Raw genomic sequence first — 17,049 nt, 5'->3', positions numbered from 1 at the left:
TTTCACCCATGGGTGCCAGCCACCCTGTCTCCATCCAAAAGCATCAGCTCAAACCAGTGCAAAGGCTATTTCACAGTTAGCTTTAGGGAGCCCTCTCAGTAGCCTCCGTGCTCCCAGCTCTGGGTTGGATCACAGAGGTAGGAGTTCTGGAGCTGATCATGGCAAGTTTCTAACCACCCTAGGCCTAGGTGTGGTCCTGCTGGCAGGAATACTGACGAGTAAGCCCTGAGGCAGGTCACGCTGGGTGCAGAAGTCCCAGGTGGGTAGGGTGGCAGGGTGAGCCATGGGCAGGTGGGCCTGTGAACAAACCCTCCTGAGGATATGATCAGGTTGTAAATGGAACCATCACTTTTTGGGTAATGTGAGTCAACCCTTAAGCCTATGTTAACCACTGAAAAGAGAATTAACCTTTGGGGCCTTGCAGGGCTCCAGCTGGTGTCATAAAGTAGTAACAAAAAACTGCTCTTCAGTAGCTTGAGGGAAAATCTTTGAAAAATACCTCCCTGGGAGCAGCTTCCCCATCTCAAAAGATGTAGCATAGTGCTTTTACAACACCTCGCCTGCACGATTTTCTAAGTGGAGTTGCAGTATCAAGGCCAGACCTCAGCCCAGAACCACTCTCCGCTGAGCTCAGAGCTGTGCAGTCTGAGCGTTTCAAAAACATCAACTGGATTCTGCCAGCAGAAACAGTGCTTGATCATCGCTCCCTGTTATCTGTGGCAAAGTTCTGACTATTCATGATCATAAGCTGAATATGAGAGGAGATCCAGTACACAAATGTTTTGCCCATGTGAAAATAAGAGCTCAGGTTGCTCTATTCGATTTTAAATTATTGCAGAGAAAAAAGGTAAATACTCTCATGAGAGAGCTTTTTGTCAAAAGTACTTATGTCTTTCCTCAAGCTACCCTTACAAAGTACTGTATGTGACAAAATTAAGTTTATTACAGCAAATGAGTACAAGAAAGCAGGAGAGAACTACACAGAGTTAGGGTAATCTACAGTTGGAGATGCAACACACGACACTGTGGCTTTGCTGGGGAGGCCGGTGCCCTTTTATTCCAAGGCAGGGAGGAATCTTACCGTGGATTTATGAATTTGGTGGATTCCCAAAGCAGTAAAAATGGCAAATGTGGGTGATGCCACGAGTAGTTACTAGATTGATCCCAGGAGTTAAAGATCAGTCTGCGCAACATGGCAACATCCTGTCTCTACAAAAAATACAAAATAGCTGGGTGTGGTGGTGCATGCCTATAGTCCCAGACACTCGAGAGGATCACCTGAGGTCAATACTGCAGTAAGCAGGGATTGTGCCACTGCACTCCAGCCTAGGCAACAGTGAGGCCCTGTCTCAAAAAACACAAATAAAAACAAAAACAAACCGTGGTCAGTATACATGTGGTGTGCTTTTGATGCTGTTTATTCACTCCTAATACACAGCAGGGATAATTTCTGCTGGCTGCACAATTGGCCTGAAGTCATACTGTCATTCTGATGGTATACCTATTTAATTATCATCACCAACAATAATAGGAAGCCATGAACACTTTGGCTCCTATCTTTTTAGCAAAAAACAAAAAACAAAACACACACAAACAAAAAAACAACTAATGAGAGGCAGGAGGGGCTATAGAAAGCATTCTCACTTTCCTTCTTGGCAATGCTACATCTACAAGCTTTGCACAGAAGTGCACAGAAGTTACTGCATGATGGTGAGACCTGGTCAGGGGGTGCCTCCTCTTCTATTGGATGCAGCTCAATAGGGCAAGGGAAAACTCATGCTGATATAACAAGATCCCTTTGTCCAACAAAAACTTCTAGGTGAGCATGGATAAAGAGATCAAAACAAAAAACATATACTAACCAAGGGGATATTTCTCCCTCATGACGGGGATACTGATCCCCAAGGACCTTTTGGCTATGAAGATCAACTGCTATACTCAATACACGAGTTCAGAACATCATTGTATCTGTAGTTTTACAATACCTAATGCTTAACAGGAATGTTTCCCAAGAACTGCCTGCCTGACCTGAGACCAAGCCTATGGGAGAGCCGACACTCTACAGAACAGGATCTGACCTACTCAGCACAGGCCTAGAGGGCAAAATGAGAGCCAAAGGAAGGAAGTTAAAGAAATGTAAAATTCTGACTCTATTTAAGGAAGAGCTTTCTAACAATCTGTTTTCTCCAAAAATGGGATTGGCCTACTCGAGCCGTCGCTGAGCATCGTTGCTGAGCTCCAGCAGGGCTGGATGGCCATCTGTCGGGGACGGGCGCGGGCCCAGCACCGGCTCCAGGATGGGCGGCTGGCTCAGTCTGAGAGCCTGGGAGTACAGGCATTGGCTGAACCGATCACAGCTCCCGAAAAAACTAAGCATGCTGGATGGAAGATGTGGTTCATAGTTTTTAATTTGTGGTTTTGTCTTTTCTCCTTCTAAAACACTGAGGAAGAAAAATGACAAGGTTTTCAAGGGAATTTCCAGGTCACCCAGAGAACTCGCCTGGCCTTGTTCTACTTCCTACCAGTCTCTGAGCATTTCATGCTTTACTGGAATCTTGCGCGCGCACACACACACACACACACACAGAAGACACGACAAGTCAACAGTGTAACAATGTTTAGCATCACTAAAAAGAAGGTACTTTGGTGAAAGGCAGACATTGGAAAAATAAAGCTCAGGGCAATCTTCAAGTTCTTCTCTATTCATGCCACCCTCTTTTTCTGGTAACCACAGTCAATTAAGAGTTATAAGCATAAAACTGTTTCTTTCAAGTGGCATGCTTATGTGGGGGGGAAACAGATGAAAGGAAGGCAGCTCAGTGGAGGATCATATTACTAATGAAAAATGAAATTTCTCCATCAGGCTGAGAATCTACGATTCCCGGTGAGCTGGTATGATTCGTACAAAGTTCTGTGTCTCACTTGTCTCTCCAAATCATGGTAATAACCTAATCCCTACACAAAAACGCTACCTAATACACGAAGGCTTTCAATGATTTTGCAGAGGGAGTTTAGACTTTTCAAGATGGCACAAAAGGAAAGATGAACATTTTGCAACACCCACCACGTTTGGTGTATAATTTTACTTTCAGTTTTCCCACGTATTTCTCATTCTCCGTTCCCCAAAAGAAAACAAATCCTCGCTGGAAAATTTTTTAAAACCCCAAGTAAATGTGACACAGGTGATAATATTAACTCATTTCAATAGCGAGCCCTTACGTGATAACCTGCAGTCCTGGATACGGAGAATATTCTACTCATAAGAAGGTAACAACAATGTTTTAAATGTCAGCTCAGATGAGTCATTCTTCAAAATAGTCCTCTCAATTGTTTTCTAAGGTAATCTGAGGCAGTAAATACTGTCAGTCAGTCCCGTGTGCATGCGCATGCAAAGGCAAGACTGGATACTGTCAACTTTGTGTAACTCCAGGAGGGCCCTGCCCATATCCTGACACCTGGGAAAACGAGAGGCACATGGGAAGAGAGCCAGACAACGGACAACAGTATGGCTGAACTGGGTCCCCACCCTGGAGCGGCCTCTGATGTCACACAGCTGGCTCCTTAGCTAACAGTACCCGGAACTGTGGTGTGACGTAGCATCCATTTCACAGTGGGAAAAAGTGCTTTGGCTGTCCCCTGCTCTAGGCATGTAGGCCAAACGGACAGGATTTTATAAGAGAGAAAGAACTTCATGTCACGACACTGGCAGATCTGGGTAGACTTAGAGGTGAGAGTTCCAAGTCAGGGTCCTCTAAAGTTTTGATACAAGGAGATACCTGTGCAGGGGTCCCAGGCACACAGAAGTGTCTCCATACACAAGACCCCAAACTCCAGAATCTCCAGGAAATGACAAACATCCTCTTTCTCCATTTTCAACTCTTAATTCTCAGATTTTTGAAAAAGACATCTACGAAGATGTTAACATTTAAAACAGACTTTTTTTTTTGAAAAAGCAAACTAACTAGAAAGATGAACAGTGTCCCTTGAAATGCACAAGGTCTCCTCTCTCCAAAGGGTGGAATACTCACCTAGTGTGTCCTTCAGGTTCTTCACCAGGGAGCCCTTCTTCAGGCTGTTCTTCCGCTCCACGTAGTTGGACGGCACATAGCCCGTCCTGTTGGCCGCGTTCCTCACTCGCCACCACGTCTTGGAGTCGTCCAGCAACCACAGTCGCTCGTTCTTCTTGATGTCCAGCTCCTGGTCCTGCTGGGCGGTGTAGTCCCACTTGGCTATCACAATAACTTCTTCTGTCATTTTCATGGAGTCTTTCTGCCAGCAAAACATTTGGAGATGCTCATTAGAGAACTACCCGGACACTTCATCCTTTGCACCAACCTGAAAAATTAGGCACTGACAGCTTTTGTTACAACTCTGCAACCGATTTTCTCCTGGGTCTTGAAATGCTCGACTTTAAAATAACCTTCTTTCAACAAGCTTTAGTATTTGGTTTAGAAACAGCAACCTTATAAAACAAATCCTATGTCACTGTTCGCTGCACATGGGGAAATCTGACCCTCTAACAAAAACAAACTTGAAAAAAATTCTAAATAACATTATGATTAAATGAGTCCATTTCATTAAGTAACACTGCCTCCTGATAACTGTTAGGTTTACACTCATTTTCTCAGGATATGCTGTGTCTTATAAACATATTTAATACATGCAACATAACCAAATTACTCCTATAAATTAAAATTAACATTTTACTAATACAAGGTGATATCCTGGATTAGATCATGAAACCATAAAAGAAAATTAGTGGAAATACTAGTGAAATAAAAATAAAGTATAATAATAATAACAATAATAATAAATAATTATCAATCTCTTAGTTTGGACAACACACCAGTAAGATGTTACGGTATTTACCTAAGATGTTAACACAATGAGAAACCAGGCAAAGGGTACATGGGAATGTTCTGTACTATGTTGGAAACTTTTTTATAAATATAAAATTCTTCCCCAAAACTTTCATTCACACAAAAACCTGCCCAGGGACGTCTGTAGCAGCTTTATTCATAATTGTTCAAACTTGGAAGCAAACAAAATGTCCTTTAGTAAGTGAAAGATAAACTGTGGTACATTCAGACAATGAAATATTATTCGGTACCAAAAAGAAATGAGCTATCAAGCCATGAAAAGACATGAAGGAATCTTAAAGGCATATTGCTAGGTGAAAGAAGCCAATCTGAAAAGGCTACACATGGTGTGATCCTGACAGTTTATCCTTAACCAAACTTCAGCCAGACTCCTTTGAACCTTCTTCCCATTAGGCCTTGACTTTTGTACTTCCGCGTCCATCTTTGCATTGCCTAATTTTCGCAAGACTCTCCTGCTACGCTGCTCTAGCTGGAATCCTCCACCCTCAACATCTGATCAGCTTCCTCATCCTCTACCAACCCCCAAGTGACAGCGGATCACTCTGTCCTGCCTTCAGAAGAATCCTGTTCGGTCAGTTTAACCAGAATCCTCACCCTCCACCCCGATGTTTCCTCTTAGTAATTTTCCATCAGCCAACTCCCTTATTTTGCTCCTTGCCTATAAATGCCCACTCTTTCTTGTTGTATCAATATTAGGAGTCAAACCCAATCTCTTTCTTGACGCAAAACCCTCTGAATAAAGTCTGCCTTACTGTTCTCAACAAATGTCATGAATAACTTTTTTCTTTAAAACGGTATGACATTCTGGAAAAGACAAATCTATGGAGAGAGTAAGAAAATAAGCGCTTGCCTGGGGCAAGAGGGAAGGGAGGGGGGCAAGGGTGAAGCACAGGATTTTTAGGGTTGTGAAACTACTCTGTTCAATACTATAATGGCGGACACCTGTCATTATACATTTGTTAAAATCTATAAAATGTGGAGCATCAAAAGTGAACATAACATATGAAAAGTTTATCAAAACAATAAATAAATGTGTATATTATGTATCTAGAGGAGTCAATTTTGTAAGTAATAAATAGAAAAAGTATGGCTGAATAAATAAAATAATCAACTATTTTAGCAACTCTGTACTTCTTAGGTAGAAGATGCACCAGTAGTCTTTAAGCAGAAAAATTCAATATTCAGTCCTTAAACTAACTAGACATTTCTCCAAATTAGGGAGAAATGAATGGTGAAAAGACTCTGGACTAAAATCCCCTTCCTCCCTGACAGAAGTTCTCATTATTTTATAGGGATGACTTTAGGATTACAGGGGTCCTATGCATATTGACTCCAGGGAAACATAAATACCATTTTTAAATAAGTGTTTTCTACTAGATGCTAACAATGTTTTATAAATAATACATGTTTCTTTCATGAATTAACTTCCAAATTTAAAGATAACAAACCTTTTGGGAAGGAGGAAAGCCTCTGCATAATGTATACAATATTCAAGAGGATAAAGTTTACATAAAGCTCCTATCAGAACTGGAGACAATTTTGTTATCCAATTTCAGAAAATCTCAAGTGCATACCATGTGGAACTCACTAACCTGAGCTTTAAGTCAGATTAGACTTTTGAAAGTCATAAAGGCAGATTTTCTAAGTAACAACAAGAAGAGCAATAGCAGTAACAGGAATGGAATATTCAGAGAATACTCCATCTGAATATCACATTTCTTTCTTTCTTTCTTTCTTTCTTTTTTTTTTTGAGACGGAGTCTGGCTCTGTTGCCCAGGCTGGAGTGCAGTGGTGCAATCTCGGCTCACTGCAAGCTCCGCCTCCCGGGTTTACGCCATTCTCCTGCCTCAGCCTCCCGTGTAGCTGGGACTACAGGCGCCCGCTACGGCACCCAGCTAATTTTTTGCATTTTTAGTAGAGATGGGTTTCACCGTGTTAGTCAGGATGGTCTCGATCTCCTGACCTCGTGATCCGCCCATCTCGGCCTCCCAAAGTGCTGGGATTATAGGCGTGAGTCACCGCGCCCGGCCCCACATTTCTTTCTTAATTACACAATTTCCACAAGGTTTTAACAAGAGCAGCCCATTGCTTAAGACCAGTCAAGATCTCGCCAATCAAAGTTGTTTATTAATATTTCCTACTGCATGAAGGGCAGTTAAGTAAGGAGCTGGCTGGGCAGGATCTATTTTCATGCACACCGAACATCACACAGAAGCTTTAAAAATTCCACTGCCTGAACCCTACTGCAAGCCAATTATACCAGTATCTTTATGAAAGAGGCCTGAGCATCCAAGGAGTTTTACATCTTCCAATGTAATTCTTCTGAGTCTTAGATGGGAAAGACCAAGTGAGAGAACCGAGCCACAAACAATGCCCCACAGAGCTTCCCCTGGGCCGCAACCCTGAGCTCTGCGAAATGCAATGGGAAGTAAAAGTTGAGCAGTGATACGCACCTGCCACAAGCCAAGGCGTTTCATCTTGGGAAAACCCACCTTTCAGGGAGGTGTCCTCCTTCAGGAGACTGTGTCACAGAGATTGATGGCCTTGTTTAATGGCAGTCAGGATTTGAGCCCAAGCCTGTGGACCGCCCCCTCCCCGACCCGCCCAACCGTCCGACGCGTGGGCTGCATTTTGATAGGCTTATTCCAACTCAAGAATTCTAAGATTCTAGGACACGTGAAAATTAAAAGTTCCCATACAACTAGGAAATGACTGCCTATTGGTTGGCCATAGCAATGGGTTTAACCCTATTTTAATGGGTCGATAACCACCCCCATCAATTAAAAAAAAACCAAACCAAATTAAACCAAAACAAAACCGAACCTGCTTCTGAAGACCAGGCAATCGACGCCCACCAATCAACAACCACCTCATATTAGAGGGCCAGCCGATAAACGACCACTTCACGCCAGTGAAATCTGTCAATCAACTAAGCCACACCAGACGGCCAGCCAATCAACAACTGCCTCACTGCAGGGAGCCTGCTTCAGAGGGACAGCCAATCAATGACAGCCCCATTGGAGTAATCACGACTCAGTAGCTAAAGGTTAACCAATCCCTGAACACTTCCGCTTCTGGAACTCCAGGAGCACTGGAAGCCACACTTCCCAAGACCCTTAGAAAACTCAGTTCCGGCCGGGCGCGGTGGCTCACGCCTGTAATCCCAGCACTTTGGGAGCCCGAGGTAGGCGGATCACGAGGTCAGGAGATGGAAACCATCCTGACTAACACGGTGAAACCTGTCTCTAATACAAAAAAATTAGCCGCGGGTGGTGGCACGCTCCTGTAGTCCCAGCTACTCGGGAGGTTGAAGCAGGAGAATCACTGGAACCCGGGAGGTGGAGCTTGCAGTGAGCCGAGATCGCGCCACTGCACTCCAGCTTGGGCAACAGAGCGAGACTCCGTCTCAAAAAAAGGAAGGAAAAAAAAAAAAAAAAAAAGGAAAGAAAAGACAGGTCAGCTCTGTAGCGGTCACTGACCTAGCATAGCAGCCCGGGTTTCCTCAATGAAGGAGGCACCCCTTCAGTTTCTTGTTCTGAAGCTGAGTTGTGGCAATGCACTGATACAGCAATAGCTCCCTCATTTACACAGCCAGGCTGGGCTGCTGCCCTCAGAGACCCCAAAACAAGTGGGAAGGAAGAGTGCCCCATCACCCTGCATCCTCACAGGCTTCAGTTTTTTCTCTCTTTGCCAACACGGGTTGGAAAGGCTGGCTGGAAGCCCATCTGGAGGGTCTTGTTGGCCAAGAGTTGAGGTTGCATCCCTTGGACGCTGTTTCTTAAAACCCAACAGGACCATGTGGTATTTTCAGTTAAGAGTAATTGGCTATGGTGTAGGAAGGATTAGAACAGAAAGAGACCGCAGATGAACCATTATTCTACAATAAAATTAGACATACAAACTGACAAATTTCCAATATGAAAAAGCCTCAACAGAAGAAAGTCTGAAAAAAAAAAATGCATTCCAACTAACTGACTACTGAAATTTTAAGTCAGAGATGGTATTCTGATTTAGTCTAGGCAAGACCATCACAGAAGTCTGATCCAAAGAACAATGCATGTTTTTCTCTCTAGCTTAGCAGTTCAAGGAAACCTAATTTTTGGCTTCATTACTACAGCTAGTTAAGTTTATTACTCAGGTCTACCCCAAAGAGAGAAGGGCCAAAAATTTGATATTATATAGCCAGATCACAGCTTGTACGTCATGTGACCACTCTAAAACCCAGCTTAGCAAGACCCCCAAGTGATGCTGGAAAAACAGCTCTCAGAACTTCATGAGCTAAGCTGTTTTTTCAAGTCTTAGGTGGGAATGGATTTAAAAACAAATAGGGATAGGTATGAAAACTATCTCAGCTCAACAGTTTTCACTCACCCTTAAAATTCGAGCAATCCTACTCTAGGACCCTATTTTCTTTCTAAAGACAATCCTATTAACTGTATCTTGTTGGGTTACACACTACTGATAGTAGCCAGTGTCCCCACAACATTAAAAAATGGTCACAGATATTTCCAAAGAGGTCACGTGGATCAAGCTGAACCAAATATTACAGAAGAAAGGAGTTAAGGGTCTGAGATTCAAGCTTAGCTGAACCATCTGTATGTTCCCCTTGGATTTCAGCTCTTCTGTAAAATGGGACACCACCACTTCCCTCAAAAGATACTTCTGATGCTCAGGAGAAACATGAGTACAAAGTGCTTTAGAGGGCAAGGCTTGGCATTATATAGGTGTGGGCCTTGCTACCACCCACCTTAGCCCAGCCCAGGGTAATACTTCACTGAGGAGCTTGTAAACAAAGCCCTGAGGCCCAAGGTGCCAGCATTAAGAGAGACTTAAGAATGGCAACTACAGCCATAATGAATACTTATTTCATACATGTGAGGTGGGGCCATGTTCTACCCATCTCTGCTTCATTTAACTAGGATTTACTGAGTTTTCTAGGTACCAGGGTTCCTTGCAGAGCAAGACAGGCCCAGCGTCTGCTCTCCTGTGATTCAAGCCCGGGCACAAGCAGTACCTCTTCAGAGATACCCATCAAAGTGCCACTGTCCTAGCCCTCTTGTCTGACTTCCTGAAGAGCATTTAGCACCAGAGATGACCTGGTCATGTACTTATTGTCTAGGAGGCCCCACTGTGTGTTGACAGTGGCTGTTTAGGCTTCAGCCACCTAGTTTAATGGGAAGCTGAAGGAGAAGGCAGACTGATGATTCAAAGTTAATATCCACCTGCCTCATTCACCTTTCCACTGACTAACCAATTTATCCCACCACAGAGAAGACCAGAGTCTTCCCTCCCTCCTTCTTTCCTTCCTTCTGATGACATCTCGCTCTGCCACCCAGGCTGGAGTGCAGTGCCACAATCGCAGCTCACTGTAGCCTCCAACTCCTGGGCTCAAGAGATCCATCTGCCTCAGCCTCCTGAGTAGCTGGGACTACAGGTGTGTACCACTGTGCCCTGCTACTTTTTTACTTTTTGTAGATATGGGGTTATCTACAAAAAATATCTATGTTACCTAGGCTGGTCTCAAGCTTCTGGCCTCAAGGTATCCTCCTGCCATGGCCTCCCAAAGCGCTGGCTTACAGGCGTGAGCCACCACACCTGGCCTTGATTTCTTAAACTTAATTCAAAATATATGCACAGAGAGACAAAAACAAGTCTAACACGTTACTTCCAGGATATTCACTTGAATTTCAAAAACACATATGTGCACATGTGTACAGACATACCAAAATATATCTATGTGCAAATAATTGGTTTAGAGTTCACTTAGTAGAAAAAAATTGAGTCTATATGAAAAATACTGTCATCCCTACCTTGATTTTCAACACGCAGTCTGAATTATTCAAATAATACAATCTACTTCACTGTGGCTCCTTAAGACTTTTTTCTTTGTAATATCTCATGCTTTCAGGGGAAAAATGCAACTGACCAATGTATGGAAACTCATTCAAATACAGGCTTTTAGCAGATATAATGTGGGAAGGGGCTTGTTTCGATATTTTACTGGGGAGGGGTAGAGGAGGCAGGTCTAGTTGAAAGAAGTTTGCTGAATCTAAAGCACAAGTCCACGAACTCGGTTCCTCTCGCCCCGTCTCTCCTGCAGCTCATTGGAGGCAGGCTATGTACACTGCTATTCTCACAAGCAAAGGAGCATCTTCTCTGTGGCTGCTCCCACTGAGCATGGCTGGCTCTTACGGGGCAGCAGCTTCCGGTCAGGAAGACCTTTGCTCGGTATGTTATTTTGGAGAGAATCCTTTTATGATTTGTCTTCTGTTTTTATTGGGTAATGGTCAAGATCTGCTGCCTGTAAACTCTCTTCCGACCATTGAAATTGCAGAAGTTTTCTCTGTGGGCACTGATAGGATCACTTTTGTGAATGATCCTCTTCAGCTGTAGAAAGCCAGGGTTTGAAAGGCCGGCTTCCTATCAACCATCTGGGTGACTTTGGGGGAAGGTGCTTGACCACTCTGCTCCCCATTTCTGTGTTTGCAGATGGGTTAGAGCTTCGGTGAGGATTAAATGAGCCAGGCTCTAGGAAATACCTAACACTCAGTCTGTGCTGGACAAGTGTTAGCCATTATTGCTCTACTTATGTCCATGTAATGCCCAGTCATCACTAGGCTCAATGGCTTGAATGTAAGGTTCACGGGGACTCAGAAACATGTGCAACAGATTATGTCATTGAAAGAGAGAAAACTTAAACAGAAAGATGTGCCGACACTCAAAGGTAGTAAAATTGGGATGGCATAGTTTTGTGAGGTTTTACGAAGAGACCCCAATGAGCCTTGGGTCCTAGCTCCCTTTTTTTTAATGCTCCCAGAGTGGCTAATGCTAACGCTATCTGCTTGTATCTAGCTAGCCTAGAAAAGCTTCGATTTGTCCACAGCATCTAACAGAATACATTTTACAGACAAAGTGGTGTAGTCAAGTTATTATAAAATGTAAATTTAAACTAGTGTTCATTTTAGAGAATCAGTCGACGAAAAAAATATGCTTAAGTACTTGAGATGGGTGATTATCCAGCGAATTCGCCTCCCTCTTTGCTACCTGCTCCTTTCCTGATGTACCCTGAGTGTCCCCCGCAGGCTCCTCTCCCACCCTGGGAGCCCCCTGTAAGCTCATCCACTTCCCATTGGCTGCCTGGCCCTTGTTCCAGGTCTGTACTTCTAGGGAGGCCAGTTCCACTGCACACCTGCATTTCCACTGCCTGCCAGACACAGGCCAGGACCCAGGCCAGGACCTTAGAGCGGCATTCACCACTGTTTAAACAATAATTATAGTAAATATTATTCAGCAAAAGTTCAGGCACACAATATCCCACATCATTTCTCTTCTACAAAATTGTGATAAAATACATTGAACCAAGTTTAATATTTTAACCATATTCTTTAAAATTTTTTTTCCACCCAACCCCTGCAGATGAACCATTTTTAAGTGTACAGTTCGGTGGCCTCAAGTACATTCACCCTGTGGTGCAAACATCAACATCATCTACCCGCACAACTATTTTCATCTTGAAAAACTGGACTAGGCACCCTCTGAACACTAACTCTCAACTTCTCCCTTCCCCCAATCCCTGGTAACCACGATTTTACTTTCTGTCCCTGTGAATTTGACAACTCCAGGTACCTCATTTAAGTGGAATCACTTGTCCATCTATTTGTGACGGGCTAATTACACTTAGCGCGATGTCTTCCGGGTTCATCGTCTGGCAGCGTATGTCAGAATTCCCTTAAGGCTGAATAACATTCCAGTGTATGCATGTACCACATTTGGTTGGTCCGTTCATCCATCAGTGGATATTTGTGTTGCTTCCACCTTTGGGCTACTGTCAATAATGCTATGAACATGAGTGTGCAAATATCTCTTCAGGTCTCTGCTTTCCAGTCCATTGGGTATATACGTAGAAGTGAAATTGCTGGGTCATATGGTAATTCTAGTTTTAATTCTTGAGGGATTGCCCTAATGTCTTCCACACAGGCTGCATCTACAATTCCACCAACAGTACACAAGGGTGCCAATTTCTCTACATCCTTGTCAACGCCTGTTATTGTCTGCTTTTTGACAGCAGTCATCCTACTGGGTGTAACGTATACATCAATTTCTTAACTGAACAGTATTCATACTGCATCCTCAATAGAATTTATTAGCACATAGCAATTCTCAATAAAAAGAAAGATTTTATACTGATCATAACGATAATCTACAGTTTTCTGCTACACCCTCCTTTTTTTTTTTTTTTTCCAGTGAGTATCTACCATTAATTTATCTTTACTGCCAGGATCAGGTTACCCCTCAAAATTAAACTATAGAAGAAAAATGCCTTAAAATGTGAGTTTATCAACCAGTTTTCAGGAGTTCATCATTGAGCAACTCATTTACTCTCTGAAATGCCAAGACACACTAGCATTCTGCAGACCAGACTGTAAGTCAACACAGCTCATTAGTGTCTGGGAAATTTTACAGAAAGAAAGAAAAAAAAGAGAGAATTGGTGGCGGCACTGTCGCTTCAACTAGAATCTGGGAAATGCTATTTTACACATAATTTACCACTCCAGCCACAGAAGTACACATGTTTGCAGCCTTCCTTGGCTTTCTCGTTGCTGTCTTAGACACTAATCACACTGGAAGGAAGGCTGTGACTGTCAAGTGATTCCCTGGTGCCAGCATTTTGGAAAATCAGCATAAATTTAATAAGCCAATTTTCTTACATGATGTTAACTGTAAACAAATGAAATTCCGTATAACCGCACTGGAATCAACACTGCCTTCTGCCAACCCAGAAGACAGCATGGTGATGGGGTGAAGAGCAAAAACCAGCAATGGGAAAATACCCGTGTATGAAAATGGACATGGATGTCTTTGGTGAAACCTGGCTTCTTACGACACACAAAAGTGAGGTCTTTTCAGGTAGTGCATACTCCCTGCTCCCAAAGTAGGCAGATAACAGTCACCATTTTTAGGGATTTATTAGGTCTATTTTTTTTTTTTCACATTTATAAAGGTACTTGTAATTTTTATAATTTAAACATCTATTTCAAAAACATATTGGCTCGGCACAGTGGCTCACACCCGTAATCCCAGCACTTTCGGAGGCCGAGGTGGGTGGATCACCTGAAGTCAGGAGTTTGAGACCAGCCTGGCCAACATGGTGAAACCTCATCTCTACCAAAAATACAAAAAATCAGCTGGGCATGGTGGTACATGCTTGTAATCCCAGCTACTCAGGAGGCTGAGGCAGGAGAATCGCTTGAGCTCAAGAGGTGGAGGCTGCAGTGAGCAAAGATCATGCCACTGCACTCCAACCTGGGTGACAGAGTAAGACTCATCTCAAAAAAAAAAAAAAAAAAAAAATCAAGATATAAATGTCATGAGTTTCCTCAATTCTTACAAATGAATTCAGCTACATTAATCAACACCTGACCTTTTTCCTTGCCACCTTATTACTCACGATTCCCTGCCTGAATTTGAAACATGCAAGGCTGAAACAAGCACAGTGATTCTTAAAAACAGATTCCACACCATCCAGGTCTCATAATGTTAAAATGATTAGGCTACTAAAATCATTTTAGTTCTACAGATTTATATGGTTTATGCCCACATTCCTAAGCATGATATCTATGCTTTAGATTTTTCTATTGAAGTGGGGGAGCACATTATAGACGGGTCCTCTGGACCCAGCTCTACGGACAAGAACCTGTATCTACCTGCCAGCAGGGACTCTGTGTAGGACAGGGGACATGGGTTACTTTGGGTTTAATTACTATAGACACCTCTACAAATGAGTTTGGAACAATAAATGCTAATATTTATTCCAAATGTATAATTCTGTTAAAGAAACCATCCCTATCACTTAAGAAAACAGAATGAGGAAATAAAGGTTTCTAGCATCTGTGCTTGATATTTCAAAAAATATATATGTATTCTTTTTTATATATACGTGTGTGTATATATATACACACATATACATATATTCCCCCCCAACCCCAAGACAGAGTCTTGCTCTATTGCTCAGGCTGGAGTGCAGTGGCACGATCTCGGTTCACCGCAACCTCCGCCTCCTGGGTTCAAGCAATTCTCTTGCCTCAGGCTCCCGAGTAGAGTAGTGGCAATTACAGGCATGAGCCTCCATGCCCAGCTATTTTTGTTTTGCTTTGTATTTTTAGTAGAGATGGGGGGGTTTCACCATGTTGGCCATGCTGGTCTCGAACTCCTGACTTCATGATTCACCCGCCTCAGCCTTCCAAAGTGCTGGGATTACAGGTGTGAGCCATGGTGCCTGGCCCAAAAATATTTTTTAGAGTAGAGCAGTTTCCTTTATTATTAACATATTACATTAGTATGATAAACATGTTATAATTAATGAACCACTACCCATACATTAACTAAAGTTCATGGTTTATTCAGATGTCCTTAGTTTTCCCTTAAGGTCCTTTTCCTGTCCCAAGATCCCACCCAGGATCCCGCACTATATTTAGTTGTCACGTCTGCTTAGGCGCCTCTTGACTGTGGCAGTTCTCAGACTTCCCTTTTTTTGAAGAGCACTGGTCAGGTATTTAAAGAATGTCCCCGGTTAGGATTTGTCTGATGTCATGAGGAAAACATCAGACAAATCCTAATCGGGGGACATTCTGCAAAACATCTGATCAGTGCTCTGGTATTAGCTTTTGGGAGGAAGACCACAGAGGTAACATGCTATTGTCATCTTACCACGTCAAAGGTCAACACGGCTTAGGACTGTGGACTGCTGATGTTGACCTTGATCACCTGGCTGAGGCAGTGTTTGTCAGGATTCTCCACTGTGAAGTCACACTTGCCCCCTTCTATGCTGTACTCTTTGAAAGGAAGTACAAAGTACCGCTTAAGGGTGGGGAGTTAACTCTTCCATCTCCTTGAGGGCAAAGCATCTACATGCATTATCTGGAAACCTTTTCACAGGAGATTTATCTTCCCCTACTCATGAACTTATTCCATCATTTGTATCACTGTGATCTTACGGCTATTTTATACTCTGGGCTACAATCCAGTATCGCTTTTTCTTAAATTGTTCCAACTTTGGGTATGGGAGTGCTTTCAGCTGGCTACTGTGTCCCTGTGACATATCACCATCATTGTGAGTCTGTGTGTGTGTGTTCGTTTCTTTGAGCACATCCTTACTTTCTGGCACCACAAGATGCTCTAGGCTTTTCTTGCATATTTTCTACCCCAGTCCCAGAATCAGTGTATCTGCCTTGATGGTAACCAGCAGTACCTGCAGTCCACTTTTTACACATGAATCCTTTACAAAATAAAGAAGGGAGGGCTAGATTTTTTTTTCTTATGGTGACCGCAGTACAGAAATACAGACTAAGAATCCCTAATTCAAAACTCCAATATCCAGAATGTTCTAAAATCCAAAACTTGAGCACTACAAGTGAAAAATTCCACATCCAACCTCACGTAATGGGTCACACATATTATTAAAATATTATGTGAAATTACTTTCAGGCCATGTATATATGAAACATAAATAAATAAGGTATGTATGAAACATAAATTTAGCATTCAGATTTGAGTCCCATTCCCAAGATAGCTCATTTATGTATATGTAGATATTCCAAAACCTCAAAAAATTCTGAATACCCAAATACTCTGACCCCAAGCATTTAGGATAAGGTATACTTAACCAGAACTTAAGATTTCTCCTATGCAGACTCCAGCCCACTCCTGGACCACATGCTGTTGAAGAAAATAATAAAACTGTGCTGTGAAGCTTGATGGTATTTGATCTCCACTAGACTGTCCCTCCTGCTAAGCAATGGCAAGCAGTAAGACCCCCGCCCCCGCCACTGGTTGCCTAACATATTTCTCACAGCATCCACCCCGCTGAAAACTCATCCCTCCAAAACCTCAGCCGCCCTCTCCTGCCACAGGCTCAGTCCCATCCCCACCTCTGCACTCATTGTCCCCAACCCAGCCAGGCCTCCCAGAGCCCACCCGCAGCCTTTGCTGTGAGTACTTCACACCACTCCATGTGTAATTACTTGTACCCTTGACTTAGGGGCCACACAATGGCATGACACAAGTCAAGAGTCAAGAGCACTTAGAGAGATCTCAGTGGCTGTAACTGAAGAGTCAGACGTGGCTGCCAAAAGGACCAAGGGGGAATTTAAACAACTCTGATAGCAGGGCA

The 17,049-nt window shown here is 43.1% G+C and overlaps 1 protein-coding gene across 2 annotated transcripts in view; it reads right to left on the bottom strand.

Annotated features, from left to right (window-relative positions):
- Positions 1 to 17,049, bottom strand: part of NCK2 (NCK adaptor protein 2) — a 150,197-nt gene that overhangs the window by 36,556 nt on the left and 96,592 nt on the right. For both annotated transcript variants that reach the window (XM_008008289.3, XM_038004278.2), the window contains exon 3: positions 4,029 to 4,269. In XM_008008289.3, coding sequence (XP_008006480.1) covers positions 4,029 to 4,260 — 232 coding nt within the window. In that variant the 5' untranslated portion in view covers positions 4,261 to 4,269. The remainder of the gene's footprint in view (positions 1 to 4,028; positions 4,270 to 17,049) is intronic.

This window comes from Chlorocebus sabaeus, chromosome 14, assembly GCF_047675955.1.
Source record: "Chlorocebus sabaeus isolate Y175 chromosome 14, mChlSab1.0.hap1, whole genome shotgun sequence".
Classification (NCBI taxonomy): Eukaryota; Metazoa; Chordata; class Mammalia; order Primates; family Cercopithecidae; genus Chlorocebus; species Chlorocebus sabaeus.
Note: the sequence above shows the minus strand (reverse complement) of the source record. Positions and strands in the feature narration are given on the sequence as shown.